Source organism: Somniosus microcephalus, chromosome 21 (genome assembly GCF_052327205.1).
Source record: "Somniosus microcephalus isolate GS21.2 chromosome 21, FLI_Smic_1.0, whole genome shotgun sequence".
In the NCBI taxonomy this organism is placed as follows: Eukaryota; Metazoa; Chordata; class Chondrichthyes; order Squaliformes; family Somniosidae; genus Somniosus; species Somniosus microcephalus.
This window is the reverse complement of record NC_141007.1, coordinates 49,891,974-49,910,251: the sequence shown is the minus strand read 5'-3', so window position 1 is coordinate 49,910,251 and position 18,278 is coordinate 49,891,974. Positions and strand designations below refer to the sequence as shown.

The following is an 18,278-nucleotide window of genomic DNA, read 5'->3' as shown; positions in this document are numbered from 1 at the left end:
AAGATGATCAGCAAAGCATCAACTATTTCTAGGGCCACTTCCTTAAGTACTCTAGGATGTAGATTATCAGGCCCTGGGGATTTATCAGCCTTCAATCCCATCAATTTCCCTAACACCATTTCCCTACAAATCCTGATTTCTTTCAGTTCCTCCCTTTCATCAGACCGTATGTTCCCCGACATCTCTGGGAGGTTATTTGTGCCCTCCTTTGTGAAGACAGAACCAAAATATGTATTTAATTGGTCTGCCATTTCTTTGTTCCCCATTATAAATTCCCCTGATTCTGACTGCAAGGGACCTGCGCTTGACTTCACCAATCTTTTTCTCTTCACATATCTATAAAAGCCTTTACAGTCAGTTTTGATGTTCCCTGCAAGCTTACTCTCATATTCTATTTTCCCTTTCTTAATTAATCCCTTTGTCCTCCTTTGTTGAATCCTAAACTGCTCCCAATCCTCAGGTTTACTGCTTTTTCTGGCCAATTTATATGTCCTCTCCTTGGATCTTATGCTATCCCTAATTTCCCTTGTTAGCCACGGTTGAGTCACCTTTTTTGTTTTATTTTTATGCCAAACTGAGATGAACAAATTCTGTAGTTCATCCATGCGGTCTTTGAATGTTTGCCATTGCCTATCCACCGTCAACCCTTTGAGTGACATTCCCCAATCAATCCTACCCAACTCGCGCCTCAGACCATCGTAGTTTCCTTTATTTAAACCTAGGACCCTAGTCTCTGAGTCGACTACTTCATTCTCCATCTTAATGAAGAATTCGATCATATTATGATCACTCCGACCCAAGGGGCCTCTTACAACAAGATTGCTAATTAATCCTTTCTCGTTACATAATACCCAGTCTAAGATGGCCTGATCTCTGGTTGGTTCCTCGACATATTGGTCCAGGAACCCATCCCTTAAACACTACAGGAATTCCTCCTCCACAGTATTGTTACTAATTTGGTTAGCCCAATCTATATGTAGACTAGCTGGGGAGCCCCACTAATGTTTTCTGCCCCTTGGTATTTCTCAGTTCTATCCATACAGATTCCACATCATCAGAGCTAATATCCTTCCTTACAATTGTGTTAATCCCTTCTTTAACTAGCAATGTTACCCCACCTCCCTTTCCTTTTTGCCTATCTTTCCTGAATATTGAATACCCCTGGATGTTGAGTTCCCAGCCTTGGCCACCCTGGAGCCATGGTTCCGTAATCCTAATCAAATCATATTCGTTTACCTCTATTTGCGCAGCTAATTCATCCACCTTATTACGAATGCTCCTCGCATTAAGACACAAAGCCTTCAGGCTTGTTTTTTTAATGCTCTTAGACCTATTAGAATTATTATTTACTGTGGCCATGTTTGATTTAAACCGTTGATTTCTCTGACTGCCACTTTTGTTTTTCTCCTTCCTATCACTTCATCTAGAGCCATCCTATATTCCATAACCTGTCCCATTACCACCACCTCTTGCCTTGAATATCTCTTAATGTCTCTCAATGTCTCTTAATCTCTCCTGCTTTCTATCCTATCACTGACCTTCCCTGTTGTTCTTTCATCCCCTCCCCCTTTTCCCAGCCCCGAAACTGGCTTTCTACTTCCTGCTTTTTTCCAGTGCTGACGAAAGGTCATCGACCTGAAACGTTAACTCTCTTTCTCTCTCCACAGATTCTGCCTGGCCTGCTGAGTTTTTCCAGCGTTTTCTGTTGTTATTTTGTATAAAACACTAGTTAGGCCGCAGCTAGAATACTGTGTATAGTTCTGGTCACCAGATTACAGGAAGGATGTGGTTGCACTAGAGGGGGTGCAGAGGAGATTTACGAGGATGTTGCCTGGGCTGGGGAATTTTAGCGATGAGGAAAGATTGGATTGGTTGGGGTTGTTTTCTTTGGAACCGAGGAGGCTGAGGGGAGACCTAATTGAGGTGCATAAAATTATGAGGAGCCTAGATAGAGTGGATAGGAAGGACCTATTTCCCTTAGCAGAAGGGTCAACAACTAGGGGGCATAGATTTAAAGTAATTGGTCAAAGGTTTAGAGGGGATTTGAGGAGAAACTTTTTCAACCAGAGGGTGGTGGGGGTCTGGAACTCACTGCCTGAAAGGGTGGTAGAGGCAGAAACCCTCATCACATTTAAAAAGTACTTGGATAGGCACTTGAAGTGCCGTAACCTACAGGGCTACGGACCAAGAGCTGGAAAGTGGGATTAGGCTGGATAGCTCTTTGTTGGCCGGCACGGACAAGATGGGCCAAAATGGCCCCCTTCTGTGCTGTAAATTTCTATGATTACTAGTCCCGGCTGTTGTTGCAGCTGCTGAATTTTGCTGTTTGGTTTGTGCTTCCCAGTCTACGCACCATGTTTTACTGTGGTGATTCAAACAACAGTGCTGAGCTGTTGGACGTTGCCGTCCTTTTGGATGAGACATGAAACGGAGCCGAGGCCCAGTCGGCCCTCTCGGGTGGCACTATTTTGAAGAGCAGAGGCATTCTCTCAGTGTCCTGGCCAATGTTTGTCTCGCAACCAACATCATTAAAACAGATTATCCGGTCATTTATCTCATTGCTGTTTGTGGGAGCTTGCTGTGCGCAAATTGGCTGCTGTGTTTCGTACATTACAACACTGACTACATTTTAAAAGTACTTCACTTGCTGTGGAACGTCCTGAAGTTGTGAAAAGCGCTATATAAATGCAAGTTCTCTGCTTTAGTGCCATGTTTTAGAGGTCGTCGTCAGAAGCGATAGTTTTTGTTGTGAATAATTGTAATTGCCTTGCTATGCTGATTCTAAGATGCGACTGAGTTTGCCATTAAGATGGAAAGAATAGTGGCCTCGAACTTGAATCTCGGTACAATTTTGAGAGAATTGCTAAAGTTCAGGGACCCACAGTCTAACAGAGCCCTAGTGTGTAAGAATTTGAATGATTAGAAATGAACGGAGGTTCGATGCACTGAATGGGGATAGTGTGGGAAAGTGGAGTTGATGTAGAAGTTCAGCCGTGATCTTATTGAATGGCGGAGCAGGCTTGAGGGGGCCCTATGGCTCGCTCCTCCTCCTCCTATTTCTTACGAACACTGGCATCCCTGAATCGGATCCAAGATTCTCTTTTATTCCAAAAGATTCGACGTTGACCCAGATTGGTAGCAGAGATTAAAACTTTTATTTCTTGATTTTATTCAGTACAATCAAGGATTAACATCCCTTACAGTGTCTTAAGCAGCGGTAACAAAGCATAAAGCATAGTCATACTACCCTGCCTTAGGCAAAAGTCGCGGTAGGAGTTGTCTGGTCTCTCCGGCACAGTACCCTGAGTCTGCTATTCTTGCCCCCAGGTGTCCCACTCCCTCCGGCACGATCCCCCGAGTCTGCTATCCTCTCCTCGCCTCTGGGTGTCAGGCTCTAGTCTTTTACAATTAACCCTTTCTGGGATCTCCTTTTTATACCTTTTCTTTCCATTCAAACCTATGGAGTCTTGCTGAATCAATTACTGACTTACACTTAACGTTCTCTTTATTTCCATAGGGTCTCCTGTGCCACCTGACTGGACCCAGATTCATTCTTGTGTGTTTTCCCACCAAGTTATTTTTTAAAGAAACGGAGCATAAAGCATTCATTAAAAAAAAAAGTCTTATGCAGACCCCGTCCTTATCTGCCTGTTTTGCTACCTTATCAGTCTAGTTTCTATGGTTGCATAGATTTCAGTCCCAGCATCTGGCTTTTCCTCAAGTTATTATAACTCCCATCTTATCAAGGTCTGTGACTTCATGTCTTTTAGGTTAAATGCTCTATTGTCTGTGCTGCTTTATTTAAATCAGTCAAGTTAGCTTAGTTTCCCATTTACCCTTGCTGCAAGCTAGTAATGATTGGTTACTTTGCTTTGTAAGCTACAGTAATTCTAAGTGTGTGTGTATATATATATATATATATATATATATATATACTGGCCTCAGGAAAACCAGCAACGGTATTACAAAAAAAAACCTGCCTGGCCTTTGGGCTACAAAATCTAGCCGGTTTATTTTAATGCAGTCTCAGTGTGTTTATATAAAGTAAGTATTAATAAGCAAATCAATGAGTTAATTAATAAGGACATTAGCTATAATTTCATGTGGTACCGCATATCTGTTTATTTCACTATTAATATCGATATTTTTTTTTTATGTGTCTTGAGTAACCATCCTGATCCTATTTTCAGTTGTTGTCTGTTGCTCCCATGAGTTCATGGCATTTGCACTGCAGAATAATAGGTTGTGAAACTGTATAAAGTTGTTAGTTGCTCAGAGTCTTTATATTTGGAACTTTCCTTTCTCTAAACTAATAATCTCCAGGCAATCTTGAACTCCAGTTGCGTTTTACATTAGTGATTTCTGTTGGTATGAGATGCATGCCCTGGAGTTCATGATTGCCATTCTTCCCCTTACTGAGCAGTGACTGGCGTTATTGTAATGTGCTCCAATAAAATAAAAATACTGATTAAATGGATATCAAATGGAGTCTCCAATCACACTGACAGCCCTAACAGCTATGAGCAGAATCTTTACACAGAGGGCTACAGAAGCCACAATTACAATTTAACAACCAGAGGTTACTTTTTAACAACCGTGCCACCGCCAGCTCAGCATTGATTATTTACTCGTGATCTCATTTATTCCAAAAGTCCTGGTGCTCTCGTCTAATTGCAGACACTCTTGAATGGCTAGGAGCCTTGAATCTATTGTCGGAGTCCATGGGAACTCTCATTTAGAGGGAAAGCAAGCCTTGGTGAGGGGTGGTCAATAAAAAGAATACCTGGAGTCTAAATACCATTACTGGCTGCGCATGCTGCATACTCTGTATTCTGCCTGCAGCACATGTTCCTGAGTTTGTTGGGCTCCATATTAGCTTGCAGGTTGGTCCAAAGTTGTGAGCCTATTAAAATGAATGATGCCTCTGCAGGACATTATGGAGAGCAGCAGTGGTGCAGGAAGCTTGATTGCCAACAGATTGGGTCATTAATATTTTTATAATTTTTTTTTTGGATAAAGGTTGGGGAAGTACTTTGAAGAGAAAGTACTCCCCTTGGGCTCTCCTTCACCTTTCACACACTGGTATTTTTTAGAGAAGCGTTCCAGTGACGGTTTTGTCCAGTGTGCGCGGGAGGAGTAGTGAGGCCACGAGATCACTACAGAGAATAGCGACATGCTTGCCCGATGATGTGATGATGCCACCAGTGCGCCTACTGCTGATGCTGGGACAACTGGCTGACTTGCCTCAGGAAAACCAGCAACGGTATTATAAAAAAAAAAAAAAAAATCTGCCTGGCCTTTGGTCTACAAAATCTAGCAGGTTTATTTTAATGTAGTCTCAGGCCGTGCTGTGGGAGCCAGCGGCTAATGCTCAACATAAAAGCAGTTATTGGAAAGCATTTCTATCCATACTGGGAGTGCCCCTCATTTAACTCCTTGCCTATTTAGAACCATAGAGGTGTGCCATACAGAAGGAGGACAAACTCCCTTAATGACAGTTTTAAATTGATGACCCTTGTCACTGACTCGCCAACCAGAGGGAAAATCTCTCTCTTCACCCTCTTAAAACCCTTGATCATTTAAAAATCTCCAGTTGATGCTTTGTAGAGGAAGTCTTACAAAGTCATTCTTGGTGCAGACAGGTACCTCAAAGTGCCATCCTGCAGGAAGGGCTGTAGTGGGTCTTGCAAGGCTCATGGGCCAGGCGCACACATTAGGATCCTAGAACTTTAATTTCTATAGAAGCCCAAGTAAGTAACATTTACAGATTGCCTTCCATTTTTAACATGTATAATGTTTGTTTATTTTTGTTGTATTTTATTGCAGCCTAGTGCAGTTAAGAATGTGCCTGAGTTTCTTAGTTACTTCCGTACCAGGATGCAGCAAGCTGTTCCTCAAAGTCTGGTTATCTGGTACAGCAGTGTGCTGGAGACTGGAGAGCTGGAGTGGCAGAATGAACTGAATGAGCACAACAAGTAAGTGATTATTATGGGTGTCATTTGTTTAATCACTGTCTGCTGCTGGAATACCACTTGTGTGTTATCAGTTGCTATAACTTTGATTCTGGCCATCAAGCCAGTTAAGTGCTGGTTGGGTTATAATCTGTACAGGGCATTTCATCCCCCTATAATGTGTAGTGAGGTGAAGACTGATGTCTCTGCAGTTTGAATAATGCAGCACAGTAAGATTTCAGACCTTGAGACCAATGTTCCCTGTAACTTTTCTTGGTGCCGCATGGCCCCTTTAAGGGGCTGCGCGGGCCATTCAAAAATAACGCGCATGCACGATTTTTGCATTGAAAAGCCAGCAAGCTGGCTGCGTGGGTTCCCTGGAGCGCTGCGCAGCCTCGCAGCTTAAAGGTAACATTGCTTGAGACTCGGTAGTGGGAAGCCTGCTGTTGGAAGGAGGGCGACGGTAGGGGAAGAATTCAGAGACTAGAATATAACTTCCATTAAATACTACCTGTACATATTCTCTTGATAAGATGCTTTACTATGCTGACACGATCTGCCTTTCTACATTTCTCTTGTGTAGAAACATAGAAAAATAGGCGCAGTAGGCCATTTGGCTTTCGAGCCTGCTCCGCCATTCATTATGATCATGGCTGATCCTCTATCTCAATACCATATTCCCGCGCTCTCCCCATACCTCCTGACGCCTTTTGTGTCTAGAAATCTATCTATCCTTCTTAAATATATTCAGTGACTTGGCTTCCACAGCCTTCTGTGGTAGAGAATTCCACAGGTTCACCACCCTCTGAGTGAAGAAATTTCTCCTCATCTCAGTCCTAAATGTCCTATCCCATATCCTGAGACTGTGACCCCTCGTTCTAGAACCCCCCCCCCACCCCCAGCCAGGGGAAACATCCTCCCTGTGTGTTGCTTTATAATGTACTTTGGCCTATTTGTTATCTTGCCTGGAACCTATTTACACCGTCGTAATATGGGGGAAATTGTCTTTTATAACAACGGCGTGACTGCTGCCAACGAACCGGAAGCTGCGCAGAAGCTACTGCGCACTCCAACACCCGGAAGCCCGATGTTTCTGCTTTTTTAAAAACAATCACGCTAACGCGCTCGCTCCCTCCCCTGCTTCCTGGCTTTTTCACCAGCTCGCTCCCTTCCTGGCTTTTTAACCAGCTGGCTCCCTTCCCGGCTTTAAATTTTTTTTTTAATGAACCCGCTCCCGTGACCAACCGGCAGCGCGCATGCGGAGGCTGCTTCCGGTTTGTTGGCAGCAGTCGCGTCCTTTAACAATATCCTTGTTAGAATGACTAACATTTGGCTTCATAAAAGAACCTGTTGGCTGTGCTGCTTGGCTTGTTCTCGTCATGTTGTGGTCATTGTACTGCGGTTCAAACAGCTCAGCGGCTTCAACAGGAAACGCCTGCTTATCATTCACGTACAGCTACGTCACTAAAGGAGACTGTAACTACAAGGAAGGAGCACTGTTAGCGAACACTTGCCCATTGATCACATTTGTTGGTTGTGCCTTTTTTAAGCTATTCTGAATTATTTGTAGGGCTACTACATTTCATCCACCAAACACTAGAGTGGATGATATCAAGCACCTGCTCTGTAACATTTCTTATAACATCAGTGTAACTGTTCCATAAGACGTATGTCTGTGGGATGTGTGGCACTTTTGGATGACACCTGGGAATCCCTGGCCCAAGACTGCACAAAGTGGAGGAGAATCATCCGGGAAGGCGCCGAACACCTCGAGTCTCTTCGCCGGGAGCAAGCGGAAGCCAAAGCGCAAGGAGCACACATCAACCCAAGCACCCCACCCACCCGCCCCTTCAACCACTGTCTGCCCCACCTGTGACAGAGACTGTAGGTCTCGCATTGGACTCATCAGTCACCTGCGAACTCATTTTTAATGCGGAAGCAAGTCATCCTCGGTTTCCGAGGAACTGCCTAAGAAGAAGACGACTTTTAGATGAAATGAGGATAAACATAGCTCCACAAATATTTCATAAATTACTACTGAAACCACTTTGGGGCATTCTCTGGGTACAGTTCTTACTCAAATATCTTCTCCTTTTAATAGCATCTCTTAGTTTTTATTGTTTCTGTACCTCTTTGGGCCTTCCAAAAGTAACATTTTGGAAAGACTATGGGCTAAAAATTGGGTAGCGCCCCAATTGAGGCGCTAACTTTAGTGCCCCGGAAAAATTAGCGCCCCCGCGCCAGAAATTCAGTGGTTGCGCCCCAAGAGGGAAGCGGGGAGCTACTGGAAGCGCCCCGCCTCCCTCTTGGGGCGCTGCGAGTGAATATCGTGGTGCTACGTGCCGCGGTATTGCAGGCCTTCCTCCCCTTCTTAAAGGGGAGGGGCCTTGTGCAGCGCGACCTGGGGCCCAGCTGGGCCCCCGGGGATCGGGAGTGCAGGCAAAAGAGCCCGGCACCCAGGAGAAGTGCCGGGCTCTTGGAGCGCAGCCGGCACTTCGCGGGGGGGGGAGCGGTTCAGGAGGCCGGGGACGGGAGCGCAGGCAGGTGCTGGCAGGCGGCCAGCAGCAAAAATGGCCGCCCAGCACCTCGCCTTTAAATTGCGCCTCCCCGGCCGCAGGTACGTCCCCCTGACCCTGTCGGACATAGCATCCGGCGGTAAATCAGGGGGCGCTCCCGAAGATCGCAGCCGGGGCGTGAGCGGGGCGCTGCGCACACCAATGACGTCATCGCCAGTGGCACAGCGCCGCAGGGCGCTACCGGTTAGCGCCACCACTAACCTCCCGCTGAATTTTGCGGGAGGCGTGGGCAGTGCCGTGCCTGGGCACTAGTTGGTTTGCGCCCCACTTAGCGCCCTCTTAAGGCGCTAACGGGTGGCGCTACCAACTGAATTTTTCCCCCTATTTTTTTTAAACTAGTGCTTAAAATGCTCCTTGTGACACAGTGTGGTTTAAGAACAATATTTTGTTCAGCTTCTTAACGTTTGTAAGAACTGAGTTCTTGTAAGCAGAATTTAGAGCTCTTGAGGGCCAAGTGTGACGATCGAGACAGTGAGAACTGTCATGGGGACGACACAACAACCTTTTAGTGATAGCTGTGCTCTTGAGAGTCTCTGAGAGCTTGTCTAGAATTGCAACAGTCACTGCTGTGAAATGTCCAACGCATTCTTTAACCTGCCTGTAACATAAACAATAATCCATATGAGTATTACCAATGTAGAAAGAGGAGGCTGTGATCACGATACCAAAGGTCAAATTATTATTAATGTTGAGCAGAATGTTTAAAATGGGCTCAAAGAATGCTTCAGCAGAATCCATAGGAAGTAAAAGATTGTGTTGCCACTCTAATCTGATAAAATAGATCATTGCGTATCTTTCAGTTAACTTGTAGGTTGAGGCCGAATGGGTTAGTTCCAAATGACTGTGAAACTCTCACAATTTATTAACAGCCACATGGTAATTACCATGTGTTTGGTTAGTGCCTTATGCTGCTGAAGTGATATGTGATCTTGCTGCCACTCACTTTACTTTGAACCAGTGATTTTTATGTTGGGTATTTAAATTTTTGTTGCTCTGGACGTCTTCATTTCTTCCTTGCAGAGTTTTCTTTGACGCCTGCGATGGTATTTTTCTAAACTATAACTGGAAGGAGGAACATCTTAAACGAATGGTGACATTGGCGGAGGGACGCCATGCTGATGTCTATGTTGGAGTCGATGTGTTTGGCCGAGGAGATGTCATATCAGGAAAGTTTGCAACCAATCAGGTAAAGCTTATTTCGAGTTGTATTCCGGCAGTTAACATTGGCTCAAATTACAGTACTTAATGCCCCCCCCCCCCCCCCCCAAAATCTATTTTATTTGAATACATTTTTGCAATGGACTCGTCATGCAAATCAGAGGAAACTGTGACAATGGTCTTGTATTGTTTGATGTTTTAAAATGCTTGCTTCAGCTGGATATTCTGTTGCAGTTCGGCACGACTCACAGACGTGAATATTTATCTGTGTTTTGTACGACAACCTGTTGACCAGTCGGCAGTTTTATTGCGGGTAAAGTCATTGGCAGTTTTTGCTGCAAAATTCCTAGCTTTGACCTTCTGGACGGTTGCGGTTTTATTGCAGGAACTTTGTTCGACTATCTAACCTAGGACAATTTATTGAGAGGAAAGTGTGGTATCAGTGGAGGAAGGAGCTCCCTTCTACTGCTGGCACGGTGCTGTCATTTTAATACTTGCAGCGCACGTACAATTGTGATTGGATTCAGTGTGGAGCCTTTGGTTCTCCTGTAGTCATGTGGTTGTGGGTTGTCCTGTCAAAAGACTAAAGTGCCAGTGGACACTTGTTTCTGAAAGTTTCATGTTGGTTCTTTTGCTGCCCTCTGCAGTTGATCCATTGTATTCACGCCCACTACAATCCACATTTGATCACACTCCATTTCACAGCGGGATCCTGTGAAGCTGCTCTTAATGATAATAACAAATCGCTGCTGAACATTGTTTAAATTCTTCAAGTTGAAAGTTTGTGGCAAGAATTTGGAACTGGCCAGAAATGTGTTTTTGCAGCTGTTCCATGATAGCTAAAATATGTCAAAACATAGGGCTCCGTGATTACAAAGAATAAACCAATATTGAACGGACATTTGCAGGGGAGTGGGTTCTGCTAGTTGAAATAGTCTGGAATAAATGTTTTTGGTAAACCATGGAGCGCGATGCACTTTTAAGGTAAATTGAAAAAGGAAAGAATGAATTGGAGGCACAGTTTGTGTGTGCACAGCCAACTCTTTGTCAAGTAGAAATGCCACAGATGCTGCTTGATGGGCGACTATCAGATTTCCTGCTACTTACTGCATTGACTCTAACTTTCCTTTGGCTTTTTGTATAAAAAGCACACTGATTCTAAAGATCAGGGAATCGGCAGGGGAGGCTCAGTGAGCGAGACTGTTTTAGGTCATTCCCTTATACCCCTGATGTTAATTAAGCAAAGCGACAAACCAGAAGGCAATGAAACATTTTCAGTATGAATATGAGAAGCTGCAACTGACTAGTGTGTATGGTGAACATTTTTTTGATTACGTCTTAATGAAGCGCAATAGGATGTTTTTCTACGTTAAAGACACCATATAAATGCAAGGAATTGTTTTGATGTTAGAGCAATGGTAAAATTAGTAATTCAAATGATTCCTGTGGACTTAAAAGTAAAAGCTTCATAAATATTCAGCTCTTCAAATGCAACATTAGACAGAGGGCCTGTCTGCATGTTCCTGTGGTTCAGGCAGATGGTAAAGATTATATGGCACTATTTGAAGAAAAGCAGGGCGTTCTCCTGGTATTTGGCCAACCTTCTTCCCTCTACCAACACTACCAAAAATAAATCCGATTAGCTGGTCATCTCACTGCTGTATGTGGGACACTGCAGTGTGACGATGGCTGCCATATTCACCTACACTTCAAAGCAATTCCTTGCATGTGAAGCACGTCACAATGTCCTGAGAGGTGATTTGGTACTATACTAATAAAAATTCATTCTCCAAGTACTACTTATTTTGGCAACTTTTGCAAACCCCTGCTTAACACTATTTTAGTTTTGAGGATACCCAGTGTTAAGGATTATTTCTGAGTGAGTGTGCAAAGATATTATAGTCCCTTCATTGAAAGCTTCTAATCACGCAGGTTTCTACATTTCCAATATTGCAACTTCAAAGTAACTTGTATTGTATTACAGTCTTTCGAGCTGATCCGGAAGTACAACTTCTCAGGAGCTCTATTTGCTCCTGGCTGGGTCTACGAGACTTTGGGAAAGGAAAATTTCCATCAAAACCAACACAAGTAAGTCACTGGGCCTTCTAACTACAGAATATCCAGCCATCTCCATTTGTGGCATTTATCCTATATTGTGGGTGATCAGTGACTACACATGGCGCTAAAATATGCATGAATGGCATTGGCTCATGGCATGAAGGTCTTGTCCAACCAGCTGCAACCTGAGAATAATGTTGCCAGGATTTTCTAGATCCAATAGTTGAGGAGACTTGGGTAACAAACACCTATAGACATTGATTGCGGCAGTGGTGGAAGTCTCTGGAGCAGGCCATTCTAATTGCCCTACTGAAAGAGCAGGCAATGTGGAAACAGGCAGTGGCCAGTTATTTGGGTGGGGGGCTGGGGAAATAAAAGGGCTGCTCTGGAATTCCTTCCCTAAACCTTTCTGGTTCTCCATCTCTCCTCCTTTTAAGATGCATCTTAAAGCCTATCTCATTGGCCTGTCCTAATATGTCTTTGTGGATCGGTGTCAAATTTTGTTTGATAGCGCTCCTGTGAAGCGCCTTGGGATGTTTTACTACTTTAAAGGTGCTATATAAATGCAAGTTGTTGTTGCTGTTGAGGGTCAACATTATTGATCATCATTTTTGAATAAGTTATGGACTGGAACCTGTTGCCTCTCTCTCTAGGTTCTGGAACTTGTTGATGGAGTATTTGCCCAGTCACGGCATCTGCACTCTGCCCTTTGCCACCTCTTTCTGCCAAGGCTTTGGGAAGAATCTTTACAGGAATGGAAAGGTAGGAATTGAATAAATTGCTTAACAGTACAACCTTAACTCCACCCTTCCACCTCCTCAATCCCCAGACGTGGGGGAGGCCATGAGGAAGAACCTAGTTTTGAAAAACCATGTTGAACACAGTCAGTTTGGTCACTTTGTCAAAATTGCTGCAGTGGTAGGATTGAGCCCACTCCTGATAAGCCGTCTTCCTTTTTTTTAGTGTGTTCTTAGGATGTGGGTGACGCTGGCAAAGCAGCATTTCTATTGCCCTTAATTCTCTTGAGAAGGTGGTGGTGGTCCTTCTTGAACCGCTGCAGTCCCTGTGCTCATGGCACTCCCACAATAGTGTTAGGTAGGGAATTCCAAGATGTTGATGCAGCAACATTGAAGGGATGGCCGTATACATCCAAGTCAGGATGACGTGTGACTTGGAGAGGATGGTGTTCCCGTGATCTTGCTGCTCTTGCCCTTCTCAGTGGTAGAGGTCAAAGGGCTAGGAGGTGCTATTGATGTAACCTTGGTGAGTTGCGGCATCCTTCCACAGCGTGCTGATGGTGGAAGGGGTGGATATTGAGTCCAGTGGCAGAGGCCCCCATCAAGTGGGTTGTTCTGTTCTTGATGGTGACGAGCTTCTATAGTGTTGTTGTACTACACCCATCCAGGCGAGTCATGAGCACTCTATCACATTCCTGACCTGAGCCTTGTAGATGGTGGAGAGGCTTTGAGGGGGGTCAGGAATTGAGCCACCTTTCACAGAGTACACAGTCTCTGACCTGCTCTTGTAGCCACTGTGCTGATATGACAGGTCCAGTTAATCTTCTGGTCAATGGTGACCACATTGCCCCAGTATATTGGTGGTGGGAGATTTGGTGATAATTGTGCTGTTGAAGGTTGGTGATGTGGAGATGGTCATTACTCGGCACTTAAGTGGCATGAATGTTACCAGCTACTTGTCAGCTCAGGCCTAGATTTGTTCACGTCCTGGTGTAGGCTGGCATAGGATGCTTAATTATTAGAGGAATCGTGAATGGCACTGAACACGGTAGAATTGTCAGTGAACAGCCTCACTCCTGACCTCATGATGGAGGGAAGGCCATTTATAAAACAGCTGAAGATGATTGGCTCAGGACGTTTCCCTGAGGAAGTCCTACAGCAATGTCCTCTGGGTACGATGATTGGCCTCCGACAATCATGACCATCCTCCTATGTCTCGGGTGTGACTCCAGCCACTGGAAGGTTTTCCTCTTGATCCTTACTGACCTATACTCGACTGAATGCTGCCTTGATGTTGCGGGCAGTTACTCTCGCCGTTCCTCTGTCATTCGTATAGAATTCCTGATTGAGGACTGATGCTGCATTTCAGCACCAAAATAAAATTTGCCAGTTTATTCAGAGTACCGCATAAAATAAATGTTCTGTGACTCCATATAATATTACACGAAAATATATTGGACATACATCTTTTATTTATTTGTGAACCTTTTTCTTAATGACTGTCTTTAATGCCGATTTGTAAACAATCTTCTGCAAACTCCATTTCACACAGAGTGGGGCTTTAATGACATTGGGTATAAATGCTCTACGAGCATAAATATTGTTTCAGTGCTCGGAAATAAAGCCATGCTCAATTTCTGACCATGTTCCTCAGCAGTGTACCTACCTGAATATTCCTATTGCCTCCTATGTAAAACAACTACTATTTCTTCCCCTTCTCTTTGTCTTCCCACTCCCGTCATCACTCCGATTAGAACTGATCACAAACCGTTGCTGCGAAATTAATATCTATGTCCAATAACAGAAGTGAGGCAATCAATACAATGTTTGAGTTTTTTTCAGTTTTCATGTGCATTCAAGCAGATCTCATTCTCCGGGGACGTTTTTCTACGTTAAAGGTGTGTTATACATACAAGTTGTCGCTGTTCACAGTGTTGTAGGAGAAACTATGTGCTGTCCATGGTGAGGTTGAATACTTATCAAAAGAAGGAAACTGCTGGCACCGAAGTGGAGTAGACCACCCTGGCTCAGCGTGAGCAGACTGCAAAAGAACATCCGAGTTGTGTGTCACGGAAACTGTGGCATCTGTTAAAATGTTCAATTAAAAACCTTCAGTTTTAAATATTTTCTTCATTCAGAAATGCTATTGCCAACACTTGCTGTAATTTTCATTAAAAAAAATGTATTTTGTTGATTATGCAAAGCACCAAATCACAGAACATATTAATACTAATCTCCACAACCTGCAGACAGAGCCACAGCCAAGAACATTAAGACTTACTAATGCAATGATCCAAAATTCCCATATATATTTCCATAGATAACAGGGAGCGACTTCAAAGCAGTAATCTAATCTTTGAGTTCAGATAACGTAATAGAGGGTCAGTCCAAAGAATCTGAACCCTTTGATTAGATTACACACTTGTAGTCAGTCAGTCCTTGCTATCTATTGGCCCAGAAATTCGGGTCGGGGGCTTCCCACGGGTGCAAGCCCCCGACCTGCACTTACCTTGTGCGCCAGCAGTTGAGCTGTAGGGCCCCGTGGAATTCCACTCCAGGGCCTGGCCCAGCTGCCGGCGCGCTGTGCTTGCGTGTCCCAGGGGCGCAGTTAGTGCGATGCGTCCCCTGGGATCACGTGAGCCATGGGCAGCCAATCGGAGGAGGGAAAAGCCCATTCATAAGATTGACAGGAAGACCTGTCAAAACTTATATATACTACGGCCCCAAAATAGCAGTAAACCTTCAAATACATTTTTTTTTAAATCACACTTTTTTTTAAATAAACTATAAATTACATTAAATAACTATTTTAAACAATAATTTACATTTTTGAAAAAATAATTTTATATTCTAACGGGGCTAAAAATAAACTTACCTTGCTTTAACGTATTTAAAAATAATAAACCTGTGGGGAAAAAATGTTTTAATTTTAATTAATTGACCACTTACCTTGTAAAAAGCAGGTCTTACGCCTGCTTTTTACATTTCTAAATCCTGCAGGCTTACGATCCCGGGAAAACCTGCAAAAAAAACCTAAGTTTAAAGCGCACGCGCAGCCTCTCCTGCGCACGTGTTCGACCTCTGAACCTCTTCGTTCAGAGGATCGGAAGTGCCGGTTTCCTGCGCATGCACAGTGCATGCAGAAAACCGGCACTTCCATTTGGCCTACGGGTGAGTACCCCGTGCGTACTCACCCATGGAGACCCGAATTTCTGGGCCATTATTTTTTATATATATGTTCACTATTAGACACTGCAGTGGTGTAAGTGATTTGATACAGTATCTGTGAGCAATTTAAAAGCTGTAAAAGACGAAAGTGCCGGCTTGAGATCTAAGCATAACCACTTCCCCACGTCTTCATGTCTGTGATGCTTGACGCACTGAAAGTGCTCAGTTCATGGCCTGATTTCACCTAAAGACAGCAGCAGGTTAAGTGTCAGCAGTTGTTCAGTGGGTAGCACTCTCACCTCTAAGTTAGAAGGTTGTGGGTTCAAGTCCCACTCCAGAGGCCTGAGCACAGAAATCTAGGCTGACACTCCCAGTGCAGTCCTGCAGGAGTCAGGTGAGACGTTAAACCGAGGCCCTGTCTACCCTCTCAAGTGGACATTAAAAGATCTCGTGGCAATATTTCGAACAAGAGCAGGGGGGTTCTCTCCGGTGTCCTGGCCAATATTTGTCCCTCAACCAACATCACAAACAGATTATCTGGTCATGTATACAATTGCTGGTGCGTTGCTGTGCACAAAGTATTGGCTGCTGTGTTTCTTACATTACAACATTGACTACTCTTCAAAAATACTTAATTGTCTGTAAAGCGCTTTGGGACGTCCTGAGGTTGTGAAAGGCGCTATATAAATACAAGTTAGTTCTTTTTCTTTTTGTTCATTGACACATTCTCGGAAATTCATGATTATTATGCTAAGCTGTTGGTATTTTTGATTAATCATTTGGAGAGTGAATACATCAACTGAGCTTAAAAATACAGCAAATTGGAAATCTGTTATTTATGTTTTGAGTACAATCAATAGAAATTAGAATCTAAGTAAAATACTGATCTTTGCCTATCATTTCCTGCCAACAATCTGCAACGTTGTTGAATCCAGCTCCAGTTAATTACCAGCACTGTGGTGTTGCTTCCTGCAGGTGGAGGTGACTGGGAGTTGGCTTAATCTAAGCGCACAGGAAATTCAGCCTTTGTTTGTAGACCAGCAGCCAGATCCAGCCAATGGTTATGTGACGACCCATGGATGTTCAGAAGATGCCTGGAATGGAGGATGCTGTTTAGTAATTAAAGGGCTAATCCCTGGTACCAGGTCACATGTATCTGTGAGGTTAGTGTGTGTATAAATATTTTGTTTTGGTTCTTTACGTTCCTACCTAAGCCCAAGTTTATTTCTGAGAAATACCTTCCTTTGATGTGGGTTTACTCCAGTGTCACCCCAATGTTTTGAAGACTTTTTTTATGCTGCTGGGACACCATTCAGATAAGAGTTACAATGCTGCTGTCAATCATGGCTCAACACCTCAGAAATTAAGATTTTTACCAAACCTAGTTCGTGAAATTGTCTCCTCTTGATTCCATTTGTAAAATGCACCCAGGTGTCCTTAACCATTTCTTCTGCAAACACTAACTTCCTCAGTAACTCAAAGCAAGTTACTGAATTTTCACCAAACTTATTAATGACGGTAACAGATTGGAGCTCTGTTTATTATCCTCATCATCTGAATCTCCACCTTATCTATGCATTTTGTTTGGTAAGGGGAAGGAATTTGTAGCTTTGCCAATATTATGGCCACCTTAAAATGGTTACTGCTTATTGGGAACAACCTGTCGAGTTGAATACACGTTGTCTGGACCAGGACTGCACCGTCTATGGCTTATAGCTGTGTAAGTAGTGTGTCTTTGAGGTTTTTTTTAATGTCTGATTACATTTGAGGGTTCGCTATGAGAAATTGAAATTCTCTTGCCCTATTGTTCAACCATTGAGACACGACTCCCAGCCTATCCAGATGATTGAAAAATCAATATGGATGATCTTCCCATATTTATAATCTATTTCATTTACTCTTCTACCAGTTTATTTGAAGAGACTGGCGCTGTGATATTGGCCTCATTAAGGGATCTTATTTACCAGACTCGCAGCTCTGCTTTATCTTGGAAGTGGAGGAATAGCTGGAGTCAGGCTTTTGAGGGGACAAGGGACCACCTGGATGGGTTTGGTTTTGATTTTGATTTGCGAATTTTGTAGCCAGCAGCTGCCTGAAACCTGGTATAAGCCTGACATGCTTTTGCTAGTTCACCAGTCCACTTTTCACTGTACCACTAGATTCAGGGCTGGGTGAGAGTTCAGTCTCACATAAAACTTCCTCTCACAGATGCCTGGTCCAAACTAACTTGGTTATTATTAAAAACTGGAAGAGTTTTTAGATGTTTATCGTTTTGACGTGAAATTAGCATGTCTGCTGTTTTCCTTAATATTTCTAATCTTATTTGTTAGTAACCTTGATTTCTAGTTTCTTAACCAAAGTCATATGGTTTGTGACCATGTTATTTGTCTTTTAGTTGGGAAGGATCAAGAGTGCACATTGTGATCCTGTACCACTTCTGGTGCATACCTTAGCAGTAAAAAGCATTCATTATTCACCCTGCTATCCCACACTAGTTTATGCATAAGGCCATATTGTGGTTCATAGGGAACAAGGGCTTGCCTGTAGAAGAGCACCATTGTGCCAGGTCTGAGAAAGCTTAAATTATAATGAGGAGTTGCTCTGAATTACTTTGAAGACCTGGTAACCAC

At 43.6% G+C, this 18,278-nt stretch overlaps 1 protein-coding gene across 3 annotated transcripts in view; it reads left to right on the top strand.

Annotated features, from left to right (window-relative positions):
- engase (endo-beta-N-acetylglucosaminidase) overlaps nt 1–18,278 on the top strand; it is an 82,587-nt gene that overhangs the window by 28,459 nt on the left and 35,850 nt on the right. For all 3 annotated transcript variants that reach the window (XM_085963570.1, XM_085963572.1, XM_085963571.1), the window contains exons 6-10: nt 5,827–5,975; nt 9,548–9,713; nt 11,670–11,773; nt 12,397–12,505; nt 16,624–16,811. In XM_085963570.1, coding sequence (XP_085819696.1) covers nt 5,827–5,975; nt 9,548–9,713; nt 11,670–11,773; nt 12,397–12,505; nt 16,624–16,811 — 716 coding nt within the window. The remainder of the gene's footprint in view (nt 1–5,826; nt 5,976–9,547; nt 9,714–11,669; nt 11,774–12,396; nt 12,506–16,623; nt 16,812–18,278) is intronic.